Source organism: Paralichthys olivaceus, chromosome 19 (assembly GCF_024713975.1).
Source record: "Paralichthys olivaceus isolate ysfri-2021 chromosome 19, ASM2471397v2, whole genome shotgun sequence".
Taxonomy (NCBI): domain Eukaryota; kingdom Metazoa; phylum Chordata; class Actinopteri; order Pleuronectiformes; family Paralichthyidae; genus Paralichthys; species Paralichthys olivaceus.
Window position 1 is genome coordinate 7,923,511 of NC_091111.1, and position 17,526 is coordinate 7,941,036.

At 41.0% G+C, this 17,526-nt stretch overlaps 2 protein-coding genes across 5 annotated transcripts; both read right to left on the minus strand.

The window, feature by feature from the left end:
* Nucleotides 1-220: 220 nt before the first annotated feature.
* cipcb (CLOCK-interacting pacemaker b) lies at nt 221-7,982 on the minus strand. Its single transcript, XM_020091932.2, has 4 exons — nt 7,607-7,982; nt 5,508-5,701; nt 5,249-5,418; nt 221-4,680 (listed from the first exon to the last, which is right to left on the minus strand). The coding sequence occupies exons 2-4, from the start codon at nt 5,614-5,616 to the stop codon at nt 3,718-3,720; spliced, it is 1,242 nt and encodes a 413-aa protein (XP_019947491.2). The 5' UTR covers nt 5,617-5,701; nt 7,607-7,982; the 3' UTR covers nt 221-3,717.
* A 1,652-nt stretch (nt 7,983-9,634) lies between these two features.
* On the minus strand, nt 9,635-17,028 carry LOC109632425 (snake venom vascular endothelial growth factor toxin HF-like). Of its 4 annotated transcripts, none has more exons than XM_020091687.2 (7): nt 16,839-17,027; nt 13,915-13,948; nt 13,647-13,843; nt 13,488-13,564; nt 12,838-12,867; nt 12,691-12,759; nt 9,635-9,743 (listed from the first exon to the last, which is right to left on the minus strand). In XM_020091687.2, exons 1-7 carry the CDS (start codon nt 16,920-16,922, stop codon nt 9,719-9,721), a joined length of 516 nt encoding a protein of 171 aa, XP_019947246.2. In that variant the 5' UTR covers nt 16,923-17,027; the 3' UTR covers nt 9,635-9,718. The 4 variants fall into 4 exon arrangements, with proteins under 4 accessions (XP_019947246.2, XP_019947244.2, XP_019947245.2 ...); XM_020091685.2 differs by having other exon boundaries at nt 12,691-12,762; nt 16,839-17,022; XM_020091686.2 differs by lacking the exon at nt 9,635-9,743 and adding an exon at nt 12,066-12,237 and having other exon boundaries at nt 16,839-17,028.
* Between the last annotated feature and the right edge of the window lie 498 nt (nt 17,029-17,526).

Consider the following 17,526-nt stretch of genomic DNA (forward strand, 5'->3'; position numbering starts at 1 on the left):
TTAGAATAGACAAAAAAAGTTTCCCAGCAAGCCGCACTACATTCAGTCTGCAATGTTTAATTCCATTAGAAGAATCCAGCACGGTTTCCTAACACAGTTCCTTTGGTGAACAACATAGAAATAGGTCGAGCTAATATTTTCCATGGTTGCTTCTGCTCTACTGAAACATTGTGATAAAATTGTCAGAATCCTTTTCAAACACAAATCCAGTGTTACAAGATTACACGCAAAACTAGTCTTTACTCCTCTTTTACAAACTTGACATCAAGACAGAAAATAACTTGATTATCAACAACAGCGATAACAGTCCATGACACAGCATGTATTGTATATAATGGCAGCATCAGAGACAATTATGGTTTGATGCATTTAAGTCAACAAATAGTCAATCACACTGGCATGATCCAAGAAAGAGAAACCACTCAAGTGTTGATCCATGTAAACAAAGTCTAACTTGACAGATCACACTGACATGATTACAACTACTACTGATAAATAAATGTGCTCCGGTGATGAACGCTGATGGCAGCAGCAGACGAGAGAAGCTCTTAAAAAAGATGAGCGTGATCAGCATTGTTACGCTATTTTCAGCCAAAACCTCACTGAGCTTTTGAATGATATAGTACCATCATTTTTTCCATTGGCACCGAACCAGGGTCATAACAGCAAGATTTAATTTTAGCAGAAGGCCGACACATCGTTTGCAAGATTTAAAGACTCTACAGCGAAGCGTTTAACAGAGTATAATATCAGCCCTAAGAATAACGCATCTGATTGAGGAGGAATTGATCTGCGTGAGGTAAAACTTCGGAAGTTTAGGTCAATGTGTGCTTTGTGTTATTGGTCCGAGAAATAAAGAAAATAAACTTTACAATTCTCAAGAAAATATAAAAAATAGTGCCAGCAGTCCTGGCTCGTGTGTCTCAATAAGGCCGGCATGAAGGACGTCTAATACAATGGCAGAGCTCAACCAGATGAAAAGTAAAAAGGTTGTGTTGCTTTTTCCTCATGTGTCAAAGTAAACGTCAACAATGTCCCTATGACAAGGCCTCAACATCTTGTTTTTTATTACTGAGCTACTGGAAACATCTAGATCTGCACAAACAGCCACTCAGCAGCTCCTCACTCAGAATGGTTCATTTCAGAACAGAGAATTGGGAGAGAATGAATTTCACTAGGGGCCTGAAGATCCTAATAACCCAGACTACTCTGTATCTCAAGAACAAAATATTTGGAGCAGTGGCGTAAAGCTCAGGAGAAAATAAAAACTGTTGCATTCTAGTTGGTTCTGTCGGATGAAATCCTGGAATCACAAAAAACGTGGATGTAAACGATAAGAAAGATTGTGAACTGAGTGACGACTATGAAAAGGAGAAGAAAAAACCTCTGCATGAAACTCCACCATAAACTAAAAGCTCCAGTTAAGTTTCCCACTCACAGGAAAACATTAGTGGTTAATCATCTGGCTGCAGTAACGTGAGAAGATATTGTGTCATTCAACCTGAGAAGAAAAAATACATCTGGGGCGGTTTTGTCAACAGTGGAGCTGGTGCAGTGTGGAAAATAATGTAAGATGACCTCAAACATCTTCAATGAAACCTCAAACTATCAGAAAGACGCCTGGATGTTAAACACAGAGCGAGTTTCCAGCAGGACAGTGACCCCGAAAACTGAATCTGGTCTGGGAGCATCTGAAAACCAAAAAATACTGATTAATTTAGTGTTGTCTGTGGAAAAAGAAGAACACATTATCCGCCTTGATCCGTCTGGTCGATGATTTAATCAGAAAAACAACTGAATAAAACATTGCTGCTGTGTCATTCGGTTAACAAAATAAAAGGCTATAATTGCATGTGCGTTTAGTTCCTACAAAAACAGAACAAACTAAAAAACAATTATTAAATTATAAAGAGGTTGTTTCTGAGATATTGTGTGTGTGACACCTCATAACATTAAGTCACAGAACACACGACAACAAATGTACTGATGTTCAGATGGACATGGGTTAAAATGGCGGAAGTTGAATAGAACGTTCCCTTGTGACTTATTTTAAATCAACATAAGCACAACAAGCATATAATCGACACAAATATTTCATAGTTTAATAAACAGATATTTGATAAACAATGTTTAATATTGAGAAAACTGCTAGTAATAGTAAAATCTCATCGTATAATCTAATGTATGACAGTACTATAGGAGCAGTATGTACTTACTGGTAATGTGCTGATGATAACTCACAATGCACTTGCAAATAATTATTTTCCATAGCTGCCATTTAATTCTGCCCAGAAAAAGCTTCAGAGCTTCTCCTCCATCATTTTAGTGCAAATGCAAAGGTCTGTGACAGACACAGGATTTGGATGATAAGGCCATAATTTAGAAACGTACAAATATGCAATAATAAACACAACTGTTCCTGATTTAGATAATGTAACTGTTGGACTTTTTGTTGAATAAAAGGCCTGAAGTTTATGCACAACAACTGGTCTCACAATTATTTCATACATGTCACATTAAATTACACCAATGCGTATATACATATATATGTTTAAAAAAACCAAAAACAGGAATATTTACACAAGTCAATGGTTGAGCTACAGGAAGATAACAAGATGTCATCAGGGAAGCATTTAAAAGGCTGTGAGGAGCTTTACTCAGAGCCAGTTTGCCTTGTATCACAGCTGCCATCAACATGATGGGAGTGCTGAATTTGAAACTGTCGACCGGGCGGGCTAAATCTTTCACATCAAGTTTTTAAAACACAACAGGAACTGAAAGACACGTTAGGCACATGTTAGAAGATGCTGACTGGCAGAATGCCTGAACACATTCATCCCTTAGGCCTGTGGTAATCAGAGATTGTGCATGATTAGTAACTGCGGCACCAAGTTATCTTGTATTATGTGTAACATAGCATGAAGAAAAGCATGGATGCAGAACTGTTAATCAGAAACATCAAACTAATTCATTTTGTTGTCAGATTGACTTGTCATGGTGTTTTAATCAATCTCATTTTCAGATTCTGAGCCTCTGTTGTGCTTTTGATATTTAAAAAAAGTTAACTTGTTCTTCCCTTCATACCTTAGATCCAATCCTATTGTTCTGGGTCCTGATTGCCAATGAGCAAGATATTTCTGTGCAGCAGTTTCAGTGTCGGAGTTGTTAATCAGGCTCGGCGTGTCAGAGCAGTGTGCTGTGGTTCTTTCCTTTGTTCCCTGACACATTTAGTCGACAGTTGGTAACAAAGTTTTATGCGAGTGATTGACCATCACTGAGTTTTAAGCTATCGAAAGAGCCTCAGCAAATGAGTTGATAGAGATTGACCAAGCAAATCGTTTGCAAATTATTTACCTGAATCTTTTCTCTTTCTACAAGCACAAATACATTTGACTGACACCATCAGGTTCAGCAAAGAAACATTTTAAAAGAGACATAGTATCATTTGCAAAGATATTGTTGAGTTTGATGGGAACTTTTATCAGAAGCTGTGAGGCCACAAAAAGTCTTCATCTGCACCACCCTTGGGCAGGCGACAATCACAATGTAGGCCACAGCACACTGTCTGTGTGAGAGAATCTGGGGTGGATATATATATTGTGGAGCACATTACTTCCGGTCCATCTGTCTCTGCACGCTGTGATGCCCCCCCCCCCAACCCTGGCCTTCCCTCCCCCATCCCAGTCTAAAAGTTCACTGTCTTGCACTAGCCTAGGTTTAATCTGCCTTTAAGCTGGTCTGAGCAGCTCTCTCCCCCTCTTGCGCTCGGTCCTCCTCCTGAAGGTTGGCCTGCAGCTTTATACAAATGCTTGTGTCGCCGCTCCACAGGGCCTGAAAGAAGAGGTCTGTGTGTTCTTTCAGCCGGTCTAGGTCGTTCTGGGTGCGTCGATTCTGCCTGAGGAGCTCCTTGGTACGAAGAGTAATGTCGAGCAGGCCAGATTTGCTCAGAATGTTGTAGGTGTTGCAGAAGCGCTTCCTCCTTGAATCAGTTTCATTGTCACTTAGGTCACTTTCTCCCAGGATAATGTTCTCCTGAGCATCCATCCGTGGAAAAGAGAGGGTCTGGTGTTTGGAATCAGTGGTCTGAGTGATCGAAAGGGAGGTGGTAACATCTGATTGGCTAAAAGCTGAGGAAGGCCTCTCACTGGCAGGACTACTGCTGGCGCTGGATTCTGATGTGGGGAAAGTAAGTCGGTTCTGGGGACAGGAAGAGATGGTGCTGCGGGAACCAGGAAGACTGGTAATGATGGAGCCAGAGCTATTAACACTACCACACACACTTTTTGGATGTTTGTCTCTTTGACTGTGTTCACGGTGCTTGGAGGTCAGACTGTTACCTCTATTTGACCCCGTAGAGGAGGAAGAGGAATAAGAAGAAGAAGAAGAAGAGTAGGACGAGGAGGAGGAGGAGGAGGGAGGTGAAGACAAGGACGCAGATCCTCTCCCTGAGGAAGAGGAGCTGTCTCCGGGATGTGGAGCAATCTTGGGGTAGGACTTCAGGATTGGAAGATACTTCTTAGGGCGTTTGTGTCTGGAGGTTGTCTCTTTAGAGGCAGGAGAAGCTTGACGAGAGACCACAGGCTGGAGGAACACTACCTGAGGCTGCTGGACCACGGGCTGAACCACTTCCACCGCGGGACTAAAACCCCAAGGCTTTAGAGCAGGAGGGTTGTCTCCAGGCTGCAAAGGCAACACAGTCAAAATTGAGAGCTTTGAAGACACCCATCACATTCCTGTTGTGTGTGAACCCAGCAATTATAAACTTGAACTTTATCCATTAGCAAGAATTCCAATCATTTCCTGTCGATAAACTCAGTAAAGGCTCCAGAACCCAATCTAACATAGACACAGTTTCATTTAGATCACAATTAAAACTACAAACTACATTACATACCAAGTCAAATTTTTGCTTTCATCTCTTTGTGTTGGCACTGAATTCACTTTTGCAAACCAGTATCAGTATGCTTTTCTGATTTTATTACTGTCATAAAATCTGAATGTGTTGGTGTGCTAGTTGTCTTGAGTCTATTTTAAATGTCTTTTTTGGTAACACATTCCTGGCAGCTGTGGGTGGATTGTGTAGCCACACATTCAAGTTAAACACAGTAACCAAAACTTCCCTGCTGGGGACTGATTATAGGAACAACCAGATGGTAAAAGATTGAGGGTTGAAACTCTGAGCAGAAACAGAACTCCACACATAACATTAAAGTTTCAGGATTTATCTTTATAGAATTAATGTTTGTACCTGTTTCAGGAGGACATTGTTCATGATGATCATGCGAGAGAGGTTGGAGTAGGAGCCTCCTACCACAGCCACCCGGGAGCCAGGCGTCTTTGGTCCCTGCTGCACAACGGGGCGGGGTGAATCCTCAGAGTCTGTGGTGTCCATTGTGCTCATATACTCTGAGCTTGCATCTATAGGCAAGGAAGTAGATTAACTGAGGTTAATTTGAGTGACACCTAAAGTAAAAGTACATAGCAATGCGGCAAGAGAAAATTCACACCTGAGAATCCAGAGTCCCTCTCCGAATCAGCGTGGGGGCCTCCAGACTTCATGATGCGCGGTCTGCTCGCTAACCTCGAGTGACTCTCTATCTTCCTCTTGGTGCTCATCTCCTCTGTTGTTGTTTTTGTTGTTGTTCCCACGATGTCCTTGGCTCGAAAAACTCTCACAAAAACCACATCAGCAGATCAAAGGCTAAATTTGGGAATAAAAGAAGATTAATGAGACTCTTGTTTCATCCCAGTTACAAAACATGGGGCTGTGTACTGATACACATACAAACACTTAGGGTGTTGACTGACTTACTCAGTTAGAGCTGGGAAGCACATAACCACTTGGTTGACCAAAGTGTTTTACAAAGTAAAAGTACAACCAGAAAACAGCAATACATAATACATCAAAAATACTAATGATATCAAATAAATTCTCCTGGATTCTCCAAAGAGAAGAGATGTGTCTTTAACAATGATTTGTGCGAGAGAGGGGCAGATCTAATATGGAGTGGTAGGCTGTGCCACAAATTTGGGACTGCTACTGCAAAGGCTCGATCACATTTGGCTATGATCCTAGTTTTAGCAAATCCAGGAGCAGCTGGGTGGCTGACCTCAGCTCTCTAGCTGGAGTGGGAACATTTAGGAGTTCAGCTAGGTATGGCGGTGCCAATCCAGTAGGAGACTTAAAAATGAATAACAACATATTTGAAAATCCATCCTGTAACTTTTTCTTTCCTGTCAGGAGGCGAGCAGCAGCATTTTGGACGAGCTGCAGGCGTTGAATGGATGACCGGTCAAACCCACATACAGAATTACAGTAGACAGGCCTTTACCGCCACAATTAAATATCATCTAGTTACATATTTGATATAATTTTAACACAAAGACCAGATATTAACGCTTCGCTGGTTTTGGACCATTATTATTTTGTTGGCATCCGAAAAACTATTTCACATAAATCAAAGACATTAAAATGTTTCTTTGAGCATATTACTGAGTACCTACAGGATGGCCTAAGGATGTTAGTTGACATGCTCAGTTAGGGCAGGGCAGCATGTGTGCAGCATGTGTACATCATGATATCACAGTTTATAGTGGATATTTTAATCCTGAGACAGAAAACAGTTGGGTAGAGTTGGAAATGTGGTCACAGATTGGACCTTCCCGATAACAATAAGACATAAGTGAAACACTGTTCTGACAAAAACAACCGCTCTTTCCCACAGTGAGGTAGACAATGGGCTACAAGCCTATTTTCATCAAGACGAGCCGAGCTGGACACATATCACTGGTCTCAAATCACAGAAACTATGTAAAAGCCTACTTTTCCAAACCAAGTATTGCAGTGTGACACGGTTGTGGTGAGACTACACAGTAAAAGAGTGAAGTTAATGAATAATTTCCCAAAATTATGCAAAAGACTCCTTAACGTTGTTGCACTTTGTAGAAGGCCCCACAGTCTGTTCTTCCAGCTGTACATAGAGATCAATGTTATTTGTCCAGCTCGTCTTCATGAAAACAGGATTGTCCACCTCTCTACAGTGGGAGAGAGTTGTTGTTTGTGTTCTAACATCTCGCTTATGATTTACTGATCCTGGAAGTTCCAATCTGGGAATTTATGTTTCCAACTTTACGGAACTACAGAAGACACACGCCACCCCCTGGTGTGACAACACCACAGACTGTGTGCTTCATTCACGTGTTTCTGACTTTACAAGACAGTTCCGGTTAAATGAAGCAGACAAGTGAGGCATGCTAATATCAACTAGCTGAATATTTAGCCTCGTTTTTAAACAAACGCTGCACTACTCTGGTACATCGTGGTATTTTGATCCCGACAACAAAAGCTGGAGCCAACCCGGATATTGACGCTTTGAACTGTACACTGTACTTTCCGCTCTGTGCTTAAAAATAATGACACATAGAATAAACATGCCGTGGTGGCTACACTGTGACCTAGCTAGGTATAAATAAAAAGACTGCAAACAACATGGACGTATAGTTAGTATGATCCAGTAAGGTTAGCAGCGTTTGAATGCAAGCGAACGTCTCACAGAGGAAACAAACCAGCAGGACACAGATCATACACATGAAAGAAAACACCTACATGGAAATGAACGCTGCTCCAACGACGCTGTCCTCAATCACCGAGGAGATGTTAGCTTGTAGCCAGGGACGAGGTGCAGTCTGCGTCCCGTCAACGTGTGTTCTCCAGAAGCTGGAACTCTGTGTTCCACGGTACTATACACGAGACACGCGGCCCCTCCCCTGTCTGCGAGGTCAAGTGCGGGCGCACGGGGACTTCCGTCGGCGATGGCTGCAGTTCGATCGTCCTCCAAAGGCGTCGAAACGTTCACAAAGCTACTGAGCACCTCCGGGGACCCGCTGACTTCACCTCCAGCTCCCGTGCGGCGATAGAAGCGATGTTCTGGGGCAGCGTGTTCCTTCACAGCCGCCCTGCCGTATTTGGAAGTCAGGGGCGTGGCTTAGTCTGGAGTAGCGCGTACGTCACGCATTTGGGCCGCTCCGCCCGCCCACCCGCTGGGTACCGCGGCCGGTGATTGGCCGGCGAGGGCAGCAGCTGAAAAACGTGAGGCTGCCTGGATGTGTGGCAGTTTGAGGACATCGTGTTCACCGAGCGGGGAGTGTGTGTTGTACTGTACGATACACACACCACCGACACACAGCACCGACACTCAGGGAATCCTGTGACGACAGGGTTCGAGCGTAATGTTCCGTGTTGCATAACAGACTCGTCGGCCCCGCGGCTAACCTGCGCTGAGGAGGCAGCAAACAATAACAGGACAAAGCGCTCACGTGCAGGTATGCAGACTGTGGTGAGCAGGAGGTGGAAAGTGAATACATGCCCAGAGAGAGAAGGGACAGTGATCACATGCTGGATATAAATGCACCATGACTGCTGACTTTGCACGATTATAAAGGTGCAGTGTGGGAGATTTAGGTGAAAGGGATCTATTGGCAGAAATGGAATATAAATTGTGCAATTGTTGTTTTCTTTAGAATGAGCCCTTTTTTAACATACTTAGAGGGTCCTCTCTACAGACTGTACAAACTAAACACCTTTTGAGTTTTTATGACAAGTGAAGGCAACAGGTTCTCTCATGTTTGGAAGGGGAAGGTGAGGTGAGGGGTGTTCAGCTGCAACATGCAACTTCGCCACTAGATTTCATTAAATTCTACACAGTGAACCTTTAACGTCAATAATAAAGTTGTGAGGTGAAAGGGATCATTCACCAAAAAGATTTAAATTCACTCTGTCTACTCACCGCTATGCCGATGGAGGGGTGGGTCAAGTGTTAGAGTGCACAAATCACATTTGGAGTTTCAGGTGTAAACAGCGTTGCAGCCAAATCCAGTACAATTGAAGTAAATGGTGATCACTTGTTCAAAATGTAAATTATTTAAGCCTGATCATTTCAAAATACCATATTTTAAGGGTTTTCTCTTGAGTCTCACCTCGTCTCTATCATCTCACGAGGCTGTGATTGCAATACCAATCAATGGATAACAGTGACTCCTTGTGCTCTGTTGACAATGTGCTTACTACACAGCCCTTCCAGATAAAGCCACCTCACACTCACTGTGGCGTCACACACAGACCCCAACAATCCATAAACGCAAATGTTGATAACACAGAAACTCTTTATGTGTTTGGATTGTGTTCCATTTTCTCAATCTTATCACGATCCCTGTTAAAACAAGAGTGGATTCATTGTTCATCAAAACACTTCTGCAAAAATAGGACGCTACATATACACGGACTCATATATGACTTGTGACAGAAAAGAATAGCTTTACGTCAAATATAACTACATGAGTCATTGCAGAAGAGGAGGGTCTGACACATTGATGTGACAGCTAATCAGTGATCTCTTGAGGTGGATGGAGACCTTCATCCTTCTGCCTAGTGAATAGTAAGCTTGAAGCATTACACCCATTATCTCTGCAGATTATGTGTCTGTCACCCTTTTTTAATTTTAAAACTTCACAAAAAAGCAGCCACATTTTTGAAATGAAAAATTGACATTGATTTGTGTAAGTGACATGTAAAAACAGCAGTCAGAACCAAACGAGTGCAAATAGACTGTAATTACTCATAAAGTAGAAAACAAAGTTATGATGTAAAAACAGATTTATTTCATAGATGTGCTGCAGATTGCCACGTCAAAGTCCGTCCTCCGAATAAAACTGTTGTGAATCAGTTGTTCTGAGGAAACTGGCACCTGGAAAGTAAAAAAAAACAGAGCAATTGATTCATTTAATATAACAACATTTTCATGAGCTACAGTTTCCTGTAGCTTTTTCATTGCTTCTAAGGGTTGTGGCCATTCAACGAGAAACAAGAACATGACAAATGTACAAACCTGACTCTGAGAACAAACTGGAAATTGATTATTAATGATCACATTTTCATTATTTGTTCTTAGTTAGATATTAAGAGGCAATCTTGTTCAAATATTTGATAACACATGTAGCAAATATAGAAATATACCTCAGTCATTTCCACCCAGTCTGGATTCAGTAGTTCTCTACAGGTAATATTACAAACTTTTCCAACATGCATCCAATTGAAGAGACCCAAAAAAAAGCACAAAAAAAAAAAAAAGAAAGCAGTCTCAGCAGAACAATGTGATGTTTTTGACACCTACGGATGGATTACAGAAAAGACCAACAGGGCTCAGGATCAGGGGTCTGTGGGGGTCAGGGGTCACTCCAGGATAGAATATGTGTGTGAAGTGGTTTTCTCAGTGAAAAAAACACAATGTCCTCCTGAAAACCCAAAGTAAAAGCTTGAATATTCATTCTAAAGTTGTTACAAGAGGAACTCTGTTGTAGTCAAATGGTCTGTGTCTGCTGTCTGCCACTATCAACAGTGAAATTTAGACATCAACACCACAAGACCGCCATCACAACAACTTCTAAAGAGCCTGCATGTGCATCAGGTTTCATGAAGGAAGTTAAACTCCACTTTAGTTTTAGTTTAGTACTCCTCTCATTGAATTTGGTCTTTTTGAATCTGCTGGGAGAAATAAAAAACGGTGTGGTCCTTTGACTGCTAAACACACGGTGGAGGGGTAATGAGATAATAAGCATGTAGCATAAACTATGGGTTAGGAACAGGAGTCAAGGCGAGGCACGGTGCGGCTGTTTAACCAGACAGCTTCCAGAACTACACGGCCACACAGGATCTCCACTGATAACAGACGTGCAACAGACTTTAACCTAAAACAACCCTTACCCAGAATGACTCCACAGCAGGGCACAGTGAAACCTGATCGCCACCGCTCCAAACAGTTGACCTAGTTGTTGCCAGATAGATCGCATCTACTTCAAATAACCCATTGTTCCTCGTTCCCCAAGGAGGAAAAGATTATGTGCTTCAATGACTGAGTTGATAATAGGGATCCTGAATGAATGGTTAAAGGATAGGCCCATATTTTTTTCAAACCTGTCTCAAAACATTACTTACATGCTCACATGCATTGGAATACTATTTAATTACACAGTGCCTGTTAATAGGTATTTTCATGATGTGGTTACAAAGTTATGGGAAACAAAATCTGTGCAAAATGGCATTGTGTGTCCAGAGACAGTGTTTTTGTGCTGAGTTGCGGTGAAGAGATAAAAACACAAGGGAGAGATTTCTTAATAATAGGGCTAACCTATTATTACAGTAAGTTACAATTATTATGTTATATAAAAAGCTTTGATCGTATAATGTCTATATGACTAACTTTATAAAAAATTTTCTGAACTCAGATTGTTCGTGAATTCGATGTTATTTTCTTCTTATTATTTTATTGTTGTAGAGCACTTTGTTACTTGTAATGAAAAGTGCTATTTAAAGAACGCAATTATTATTAGTGTTTTCTTACTGTGGCATTGAAATGCTTTTTTTTGTCCCACATGTCCCTCATCACTTGGACTGGAATTGCATCAGCGTATGTCCACACTAAGCCAATTATTTTTGCAAACATATCTTTTTCTTTCTGTTTCACCCCTTTGTCCAGATAAAAATTGTTTTTCTAACCATAAAATTGATTTTTTCCAAAAGTGTGATAATCTTAAAAATGTCAGCTCTGTGTTTCCACACAGGGGAAATGAAGAAAGGTCTTTTTGCAGCCATTGTGGACAGGAGGGATGATGACATTGACCAAAAGCAGTTTCAACATCCATATGGGAATATGAATAATGATGTAAGATAGAGTTGAGAAAAGTCAACCGACATGTGGGAAACTGCTTCAATACAGAATGATAAGAATTGAGGTGGAGACATGTCGGAGGTGGAGACATGTCGTCCATCTTTATACACAGTCTAGGATTTTTACCGCCCACACCGAAACCCTTCAACTCCCACACCTCAAGTATGTAACACAGGTTTTCTGTTATAAACATCTATAGGGTCATTTTCTGAGTTTATACACAGCTTCCCTTAAAACCACAGGAGACATTCAAAAAGTGTTTTCACAGACTAAGTAGTACTTACTTTCTCACTGACAAGTAAACTGAGTTTCATGTGTGGACTTATCAGTATTTACTTTGGGCGTCTCGTCTTTGAAGTATATCTTCGCTGTACAATAATTCAATATTGGTTCCGTAACAATTTTAGAGAGAAAGAAAGGAAAGAGATTATTCCAGAGAGATTACCTCTGACACGTGCTGCTTTTGACCTTTTCCAAATACCAAACTCACGGCACATATAACTCCTTGTTGTGTCTGCAGAGTGAAGATGGAACGGAACAGTTTGAGCTAAAAGTACAGAAAGTTCTTGCTTTAAGGTCGATCTGTAGATATGTAGCTGCAGTTAGAGTTTGGTCAGATTGAATTTGAAGGCCAGAGCTGAGCGCTGCTGTTGTTGAAGTCCCACTCCAGTGAATAAGATTCACGTTGAATAGTTTTAATGTAAATTTGATTAAATATACACAGTGTTTGCATGTCTGTGCATGACTTATCTACCTGATACAGTCAAGACAACACGTTTATGAGATTCTTTTTTCTGATTATGTGAATCTGTTTATTTTAGGATGGAACTTTTACACATTCTGTCCTTGGTGTGAGCTCTCAGCAGCCTTGGATTGCTGTGCTACAAACACTCAAATGTTACCGTAAATGTCCAAACATTATGAAACTGTGTATGTGAGTCCCACAGGGGGGCAATCCATCTCTTACTTGCCGCAGCTGGTCCCTGTCTTCTTGAGTTTCCTCCTCCGAGGTTTAATCCTGCCGGTCTCATCGCTGCTGCTGTGGAGAAAGAGCTGATTGCAATGAGGACAATCATGTTTTCAAGTCTGATAAATAAAATGTTCCTATACTGACCTTTTATATTTTAGAAGTGTCTGACGGGCTCTAAAAACAAGGAAAAAACAGAAAAAACAACTGAGTCATACAGATCTCAAATGGCATGTGATGTTTTTTTGAATAATTGGGAGACTGGGGACAGTTACAACAGATAAACAAGTTAGAGTGATGTCACTCAAACTGGGTACACTCAGGTGGATCTTCCCCACCAGGGACACAGCTGGCAGTTTATTGAGAAAGCATGAAAGTCATTTTTTCACGAGTTATATTTTGTCGTACATACCTGACCTTTGATAACTATGAATCAAAGCTAACTCAGTTTAAAACAATGTTTGCCTGACTTCTGACACTCAATATCTGATATCCAATAAGTACTAATGAATAAATAAATAACACGATAATATAATTTTTGCCATAACCAATTTTATATTTTCAATTTACGGTTCTTATTGAGACCAAAAACTCAAGTGAAACAGTGAAATTTGTCTCTAATATGTTTAATAAACCAGATGTGTGCTGCAGCTGTTCAAAGGGTTGGGGTCAGTTGAAACATTTGTTTTCTTCAAGTCAAATAAATACTGTGGATAATATGTCATATATATAATCATTTTCACTAGCAGACAGAAAGTGTTGCAGCCGTCCCCACTCTCCTCCGATCGCTCATTTACCTGCAGTCACATTTCTGATGCTCCACAAAGGTCAGTTCCACGTGGTCACTGGATATCTTCGGAGCAATTCTTATCATCTGAGGAACATAGGAAAGGAAAAACTGAAACTAAACAGGAAGATCTCCCTTTAGGCATTTGTGTTTCGAGATCTTTCTCCACCTGTACAGTGATGTTACGTTCGTGGGTGGGGTGACACTCCAGGTTCTCGTCCCCACAGCAACCAGAGCATCGCCATAGTGACACACAAGCAGGCATGTAGATGTATCCAATGCCTTCAGGGAACTCCTGCTCCACATCCACCAGCTGCTCCATAGGGTGACACATGCTCTTCGCCAGCACCTCCTGGAACATCATCCCTAGAGGGCAAGATGAGAATAGCTTTTAAATCATTTGCATCAGGTAGGGAAAGTCTGTTCAAAACATTTACCTCTGGGGGCCTTATCGTCTGGTGGAGGTGGAATCTGCAAAAATACATGGAAAAATAAAATTATTTAAAATCTGAAAAAATACTTTAAATATTTATTTTCTTTCAAATTGGCGAAATACATAACAATTTAATTTCTATCCACAAATATATATATAGAAAAATAAATAAAAATACATTTAAAATTTGCAAAAATACAGAGAAAAATAAGATGAAAATAGTTTTAATCTGCAAAATGACACAGAAGAAAAACTCTTTCAAATCTGCTAAATACATTAAAAAGTAGACACAATTTAACCTGAAGGAAACTGACACAGTGAGTGGTTACAACAACAGTGGCAGAGTGCCATCTTGTGGTAGAGATAAGACACTGCACACACATCACATGATCCAGGGGTGCTGTGGTGCAGCATGGTGTGAGGGTTGTTTGCAATTCAGCACAAAAAAAGGCAGTAAAATGAGACAGGCAACCACAAAAAGCACATTTGTTTCTCAACACTGGAAGGGTCAGAATTACAAGAAGAAAATAGAACCTTCAAAGAATGCAAAGAATAACAGCAAACAATAGCCGCTGTCTCGTCTCGTGGGAGTTTTACACACAATAAACACAGTTTAACACAAAGGCAGCACTGAAGTTAGTCGTAACTCAGCTTGAACTTTGTAATGTTCTCACAACCCAGCCTCTAAACTCACAATGGCAGCGTTTTTTTTAAACAACAAATTAAGCAGAAACTGTTGTGGATCTTGGCTCTTTCTCTCTTTTTTTCTTCTATCTCTTTCGGACTCCCCAACTCTCTCCTGTTTTCCTCTCAGCCTAGAAACTGTGGTGGAAACGTTGTTTTCTAATGCCTAGGTTGGAAAACAAGTTTTTATTCTGGGATTCTTTGTGAATTCCACTATAATTCATGAGCATGGAACAGGCAGACACACATCGACAATATGGTGGGATGGGCAAATGCCTTTATTTTGGACATTACAAGCTCCACACTGATTATTGGTTTGCTCAAGTGAACAAATGTGTCTTTGTCCATTTGTTCCTCCAATATTGTAACTTACATGGAAATTCAAGACTTAGTATTCTATATAAACAGGTTTAAATATGGGATAGTCATGTTTATTTCCATGTAGCTCTACTGTATATCTGCCAAACACAACACAAGCCCAGAGTCCTTCAATGTGCTGCATCATCCAGCAAAAGAAGCAGATGGATAACAGCAGCTGCAATGAGCTTAAGCACAGGCTGACATGTGTGAACAATTCAGTGTGATGGGGAAATGCCTTAAAGTTGGACACGATAAACTCCGTAACGATAATATAACTCTGTCTAAATCGGATTATTGTTTTGATGAAGTGGACAAACAAACAAAAAACTATTGTCTCCCCTTTCTTTTGTCTTTTGCTGGTCTAATGATGTGACTTACGTGAAGCTTCCAAATTAGTTTTCTCTGGTAAAATTCTTATGTTAAATGAATTTCACTGTACTTCTGCCAAATACAGCACAAACTCATAGACCTTAGAAGTGCTGGAGACATGTGTGAACAATAACATTAACGTGTCTAAGACTGATTATTGGTTTGATAAAAATGAATGTGGAAAATTCTTGTCTCTTCTCTCATTGTTCTTTTGTTCCTCTGATGTTCTAACGTACACGAAGCTTCCAAAGGGAATGTAAGATATGAGATATACATTTTTCTTCCCTTAGGTTTCCTTTGTCATTCTCTTCTAAAGGTCGGATGCATTTTTATCACATATGTCTATGTGATCATCTTGGAAATCTTTTGTGTGTGAAATGTATAACTTTCATTAGACAGTGGCTGCAGGGGCTTGACAGGTTGTGACACAAGCTGGACTCAAACCAGGATCTGACTTCAGTGTGTGCTGATATTTGAGCTGTCACGCTCAGTTATTCCCAGTCTTCTCTGTTAAGCACAAGTACAGATTTCCACACATGATCTGTTGCTGTGACTCAAATCTCCATAAACACCATGTGGATCTATAAGAGGCGTTCTGGACTGCACCATGCATGAGAAACATCTCACGTTCTTCTACACCATATTAGAACCACCTCTACAGTTTCTAGCCAGCTCACGACAACCCTCCACACACCACAATGCATGTTCTCTGAGCAGTCGGCTCCCTGCTGAGTGATACGGCCTGAGGAAGCACCTGTGCATGAACCAGAGAACCAGATGTGGAGTTTTATACGCTCCTCACATCTGAGGTAACACGACCTGGAGCCACACAGTCTCCAAACCACAATTGCTCATGTGAGGGAGAAACTCTTCAGCAGGGCCCATAAAGCAGTTCACCACAAAAGTCATCTGATTCAAAACTCAAGCCGGTCCTAGAAGTGGACTGACTAAAAAACTTCACCAATAACTCCACCTGCTGTGAAAGGTAACACGAAGTGTGCAGGTCTCTGTTATTTACTTACAGACATGCAACATGCTTTAGTTTAAGTGAACAACATGATGTTTGAGGTTAGGAGGCTGAACACTGCAGTCAGTTTACTTTTACATTTCTGGACCAGTCACGTGCAGCTGTTGCATCTGGTTACACATGACTGGAAACATGCAGATTGTCAAACCACTGAATTTAGATGGAATGTATAGGGTGGAACTCAGCCAATCAGAGACAGAGACTGTGCGTAAAAACGCACAGAGCCCTGATGTGACTCCTCTTAGTTTCTTCACGTGAAGCAGAGAAGTTAAGAGGAGTCACATTTGGAGAAAATAATAGACAACTCTTTATTTTAAAAAAAGACACACGTGATTCTTTCTTTAACGTCTCTCGTTTGATTTCTAATTCAATTCCAAAACAATAGGCGTAAACATTGAATGGCTAATTTGTTTCCTCAAACACAATAAATGTCATTTGCGACATTAGAAATAAGGGGCAGGCTATGTGCTGGTGTTTGTCTGGATTACCTGAGCAGGCACCGTTAGCTGAACCAGGAGAACCAGGAGAACCAGGACAAGATGCGAGACTCCGGTGAAAATAAACTGCATCATCCTGGCTGGATGGAGAAGTGACCTCCTGTCGTGTCCGGTCAGAAAGAAGTGAAAGAGTGGGGGAAAAAGAGGAGAGAGGGAGAGAGAGAGGGAGAGAGGGAGAGAGAGAGAGAGAGAGAGTGTTTGGATTTGCGCGCCCCTCTGCTGTGCGCAAGAGCCAAGCTGAGATGAGCTGTCACGCAAACACTTATTTCTATCTGCGTGATAATCAATAACCGATACAGATCAATGCTTTGTCATATATTAAATGTTTCACTCTGGCTGTTCTGATGAAGCTCAACCATGCTGTGGTTTCATGTCTAAACGATTTGATGACATTGTGGTGAACAGTTTACCACTTCATTTCCACACAATAACAACATCTATCAATCTGATGTATCTTTTGTTTAAATTTACACTGGAAGCCTAAAAGCCAAATTCTATTATTGACCATTCATTAAGAAACATGACAGCGAACATCAAGTCTGTCTTTTGTCTGCCTTACACAGAGACATGAACAAAAACAATGGATCCTTGAAAGTAAAAGTGGATTTGATGCCTGCTGTGGTGGACTGAACAGTTTTGAGTCAGTAAATGTAATTTAGCTCAGGATGGACATGAAGTC

Bases quoted from the DNA above. Each gene is read 5' to 3' on its own strand.
- LOC109632425 (XM_020091684.2), bottom strand. From the start codon at position 16,922: ATGATGCAGTTTATTTTCACCGGAGTCTCGCATCTTGTCCTGGTTCTC. The intron at 12,868-13,487 runs GTAAATGAGCGA...CCTTGTTTTTAG, and splicing joins CATCAGAAATGTGACTGCAG to AGCCCGTCAGACACTTCTAA. The intron at 12,763-12,837 runs GTCAGTATAGGA...CTTTCTCCACAG, and splicing joins ACACTTCTAAAATATAAAAG to CAGCAGCGATGAGACCGGCA.
- cipcb (XM_020091932.2), bottom strand. From the start codon at position 5,616: ATGAGCACCAAGAGGAAGATAGAGAGTCACTCGAGGTTAGCGAGCAGA. The intron at 5,419-5,507 runs GTGTGAATTTTC...CCTTGCCTATAG, and splicing joins GAGGGACTCTGGATTCTCAG to ATGCAAGCTCAGAGTATATG. The intron at 4,681-5,248 runs GTACAAACATTA...TTGCCTTTGCAG, and splicing joins ACAATGTCCTCCTGAAACAG to CCTGGAGACAACCCTCCTGC.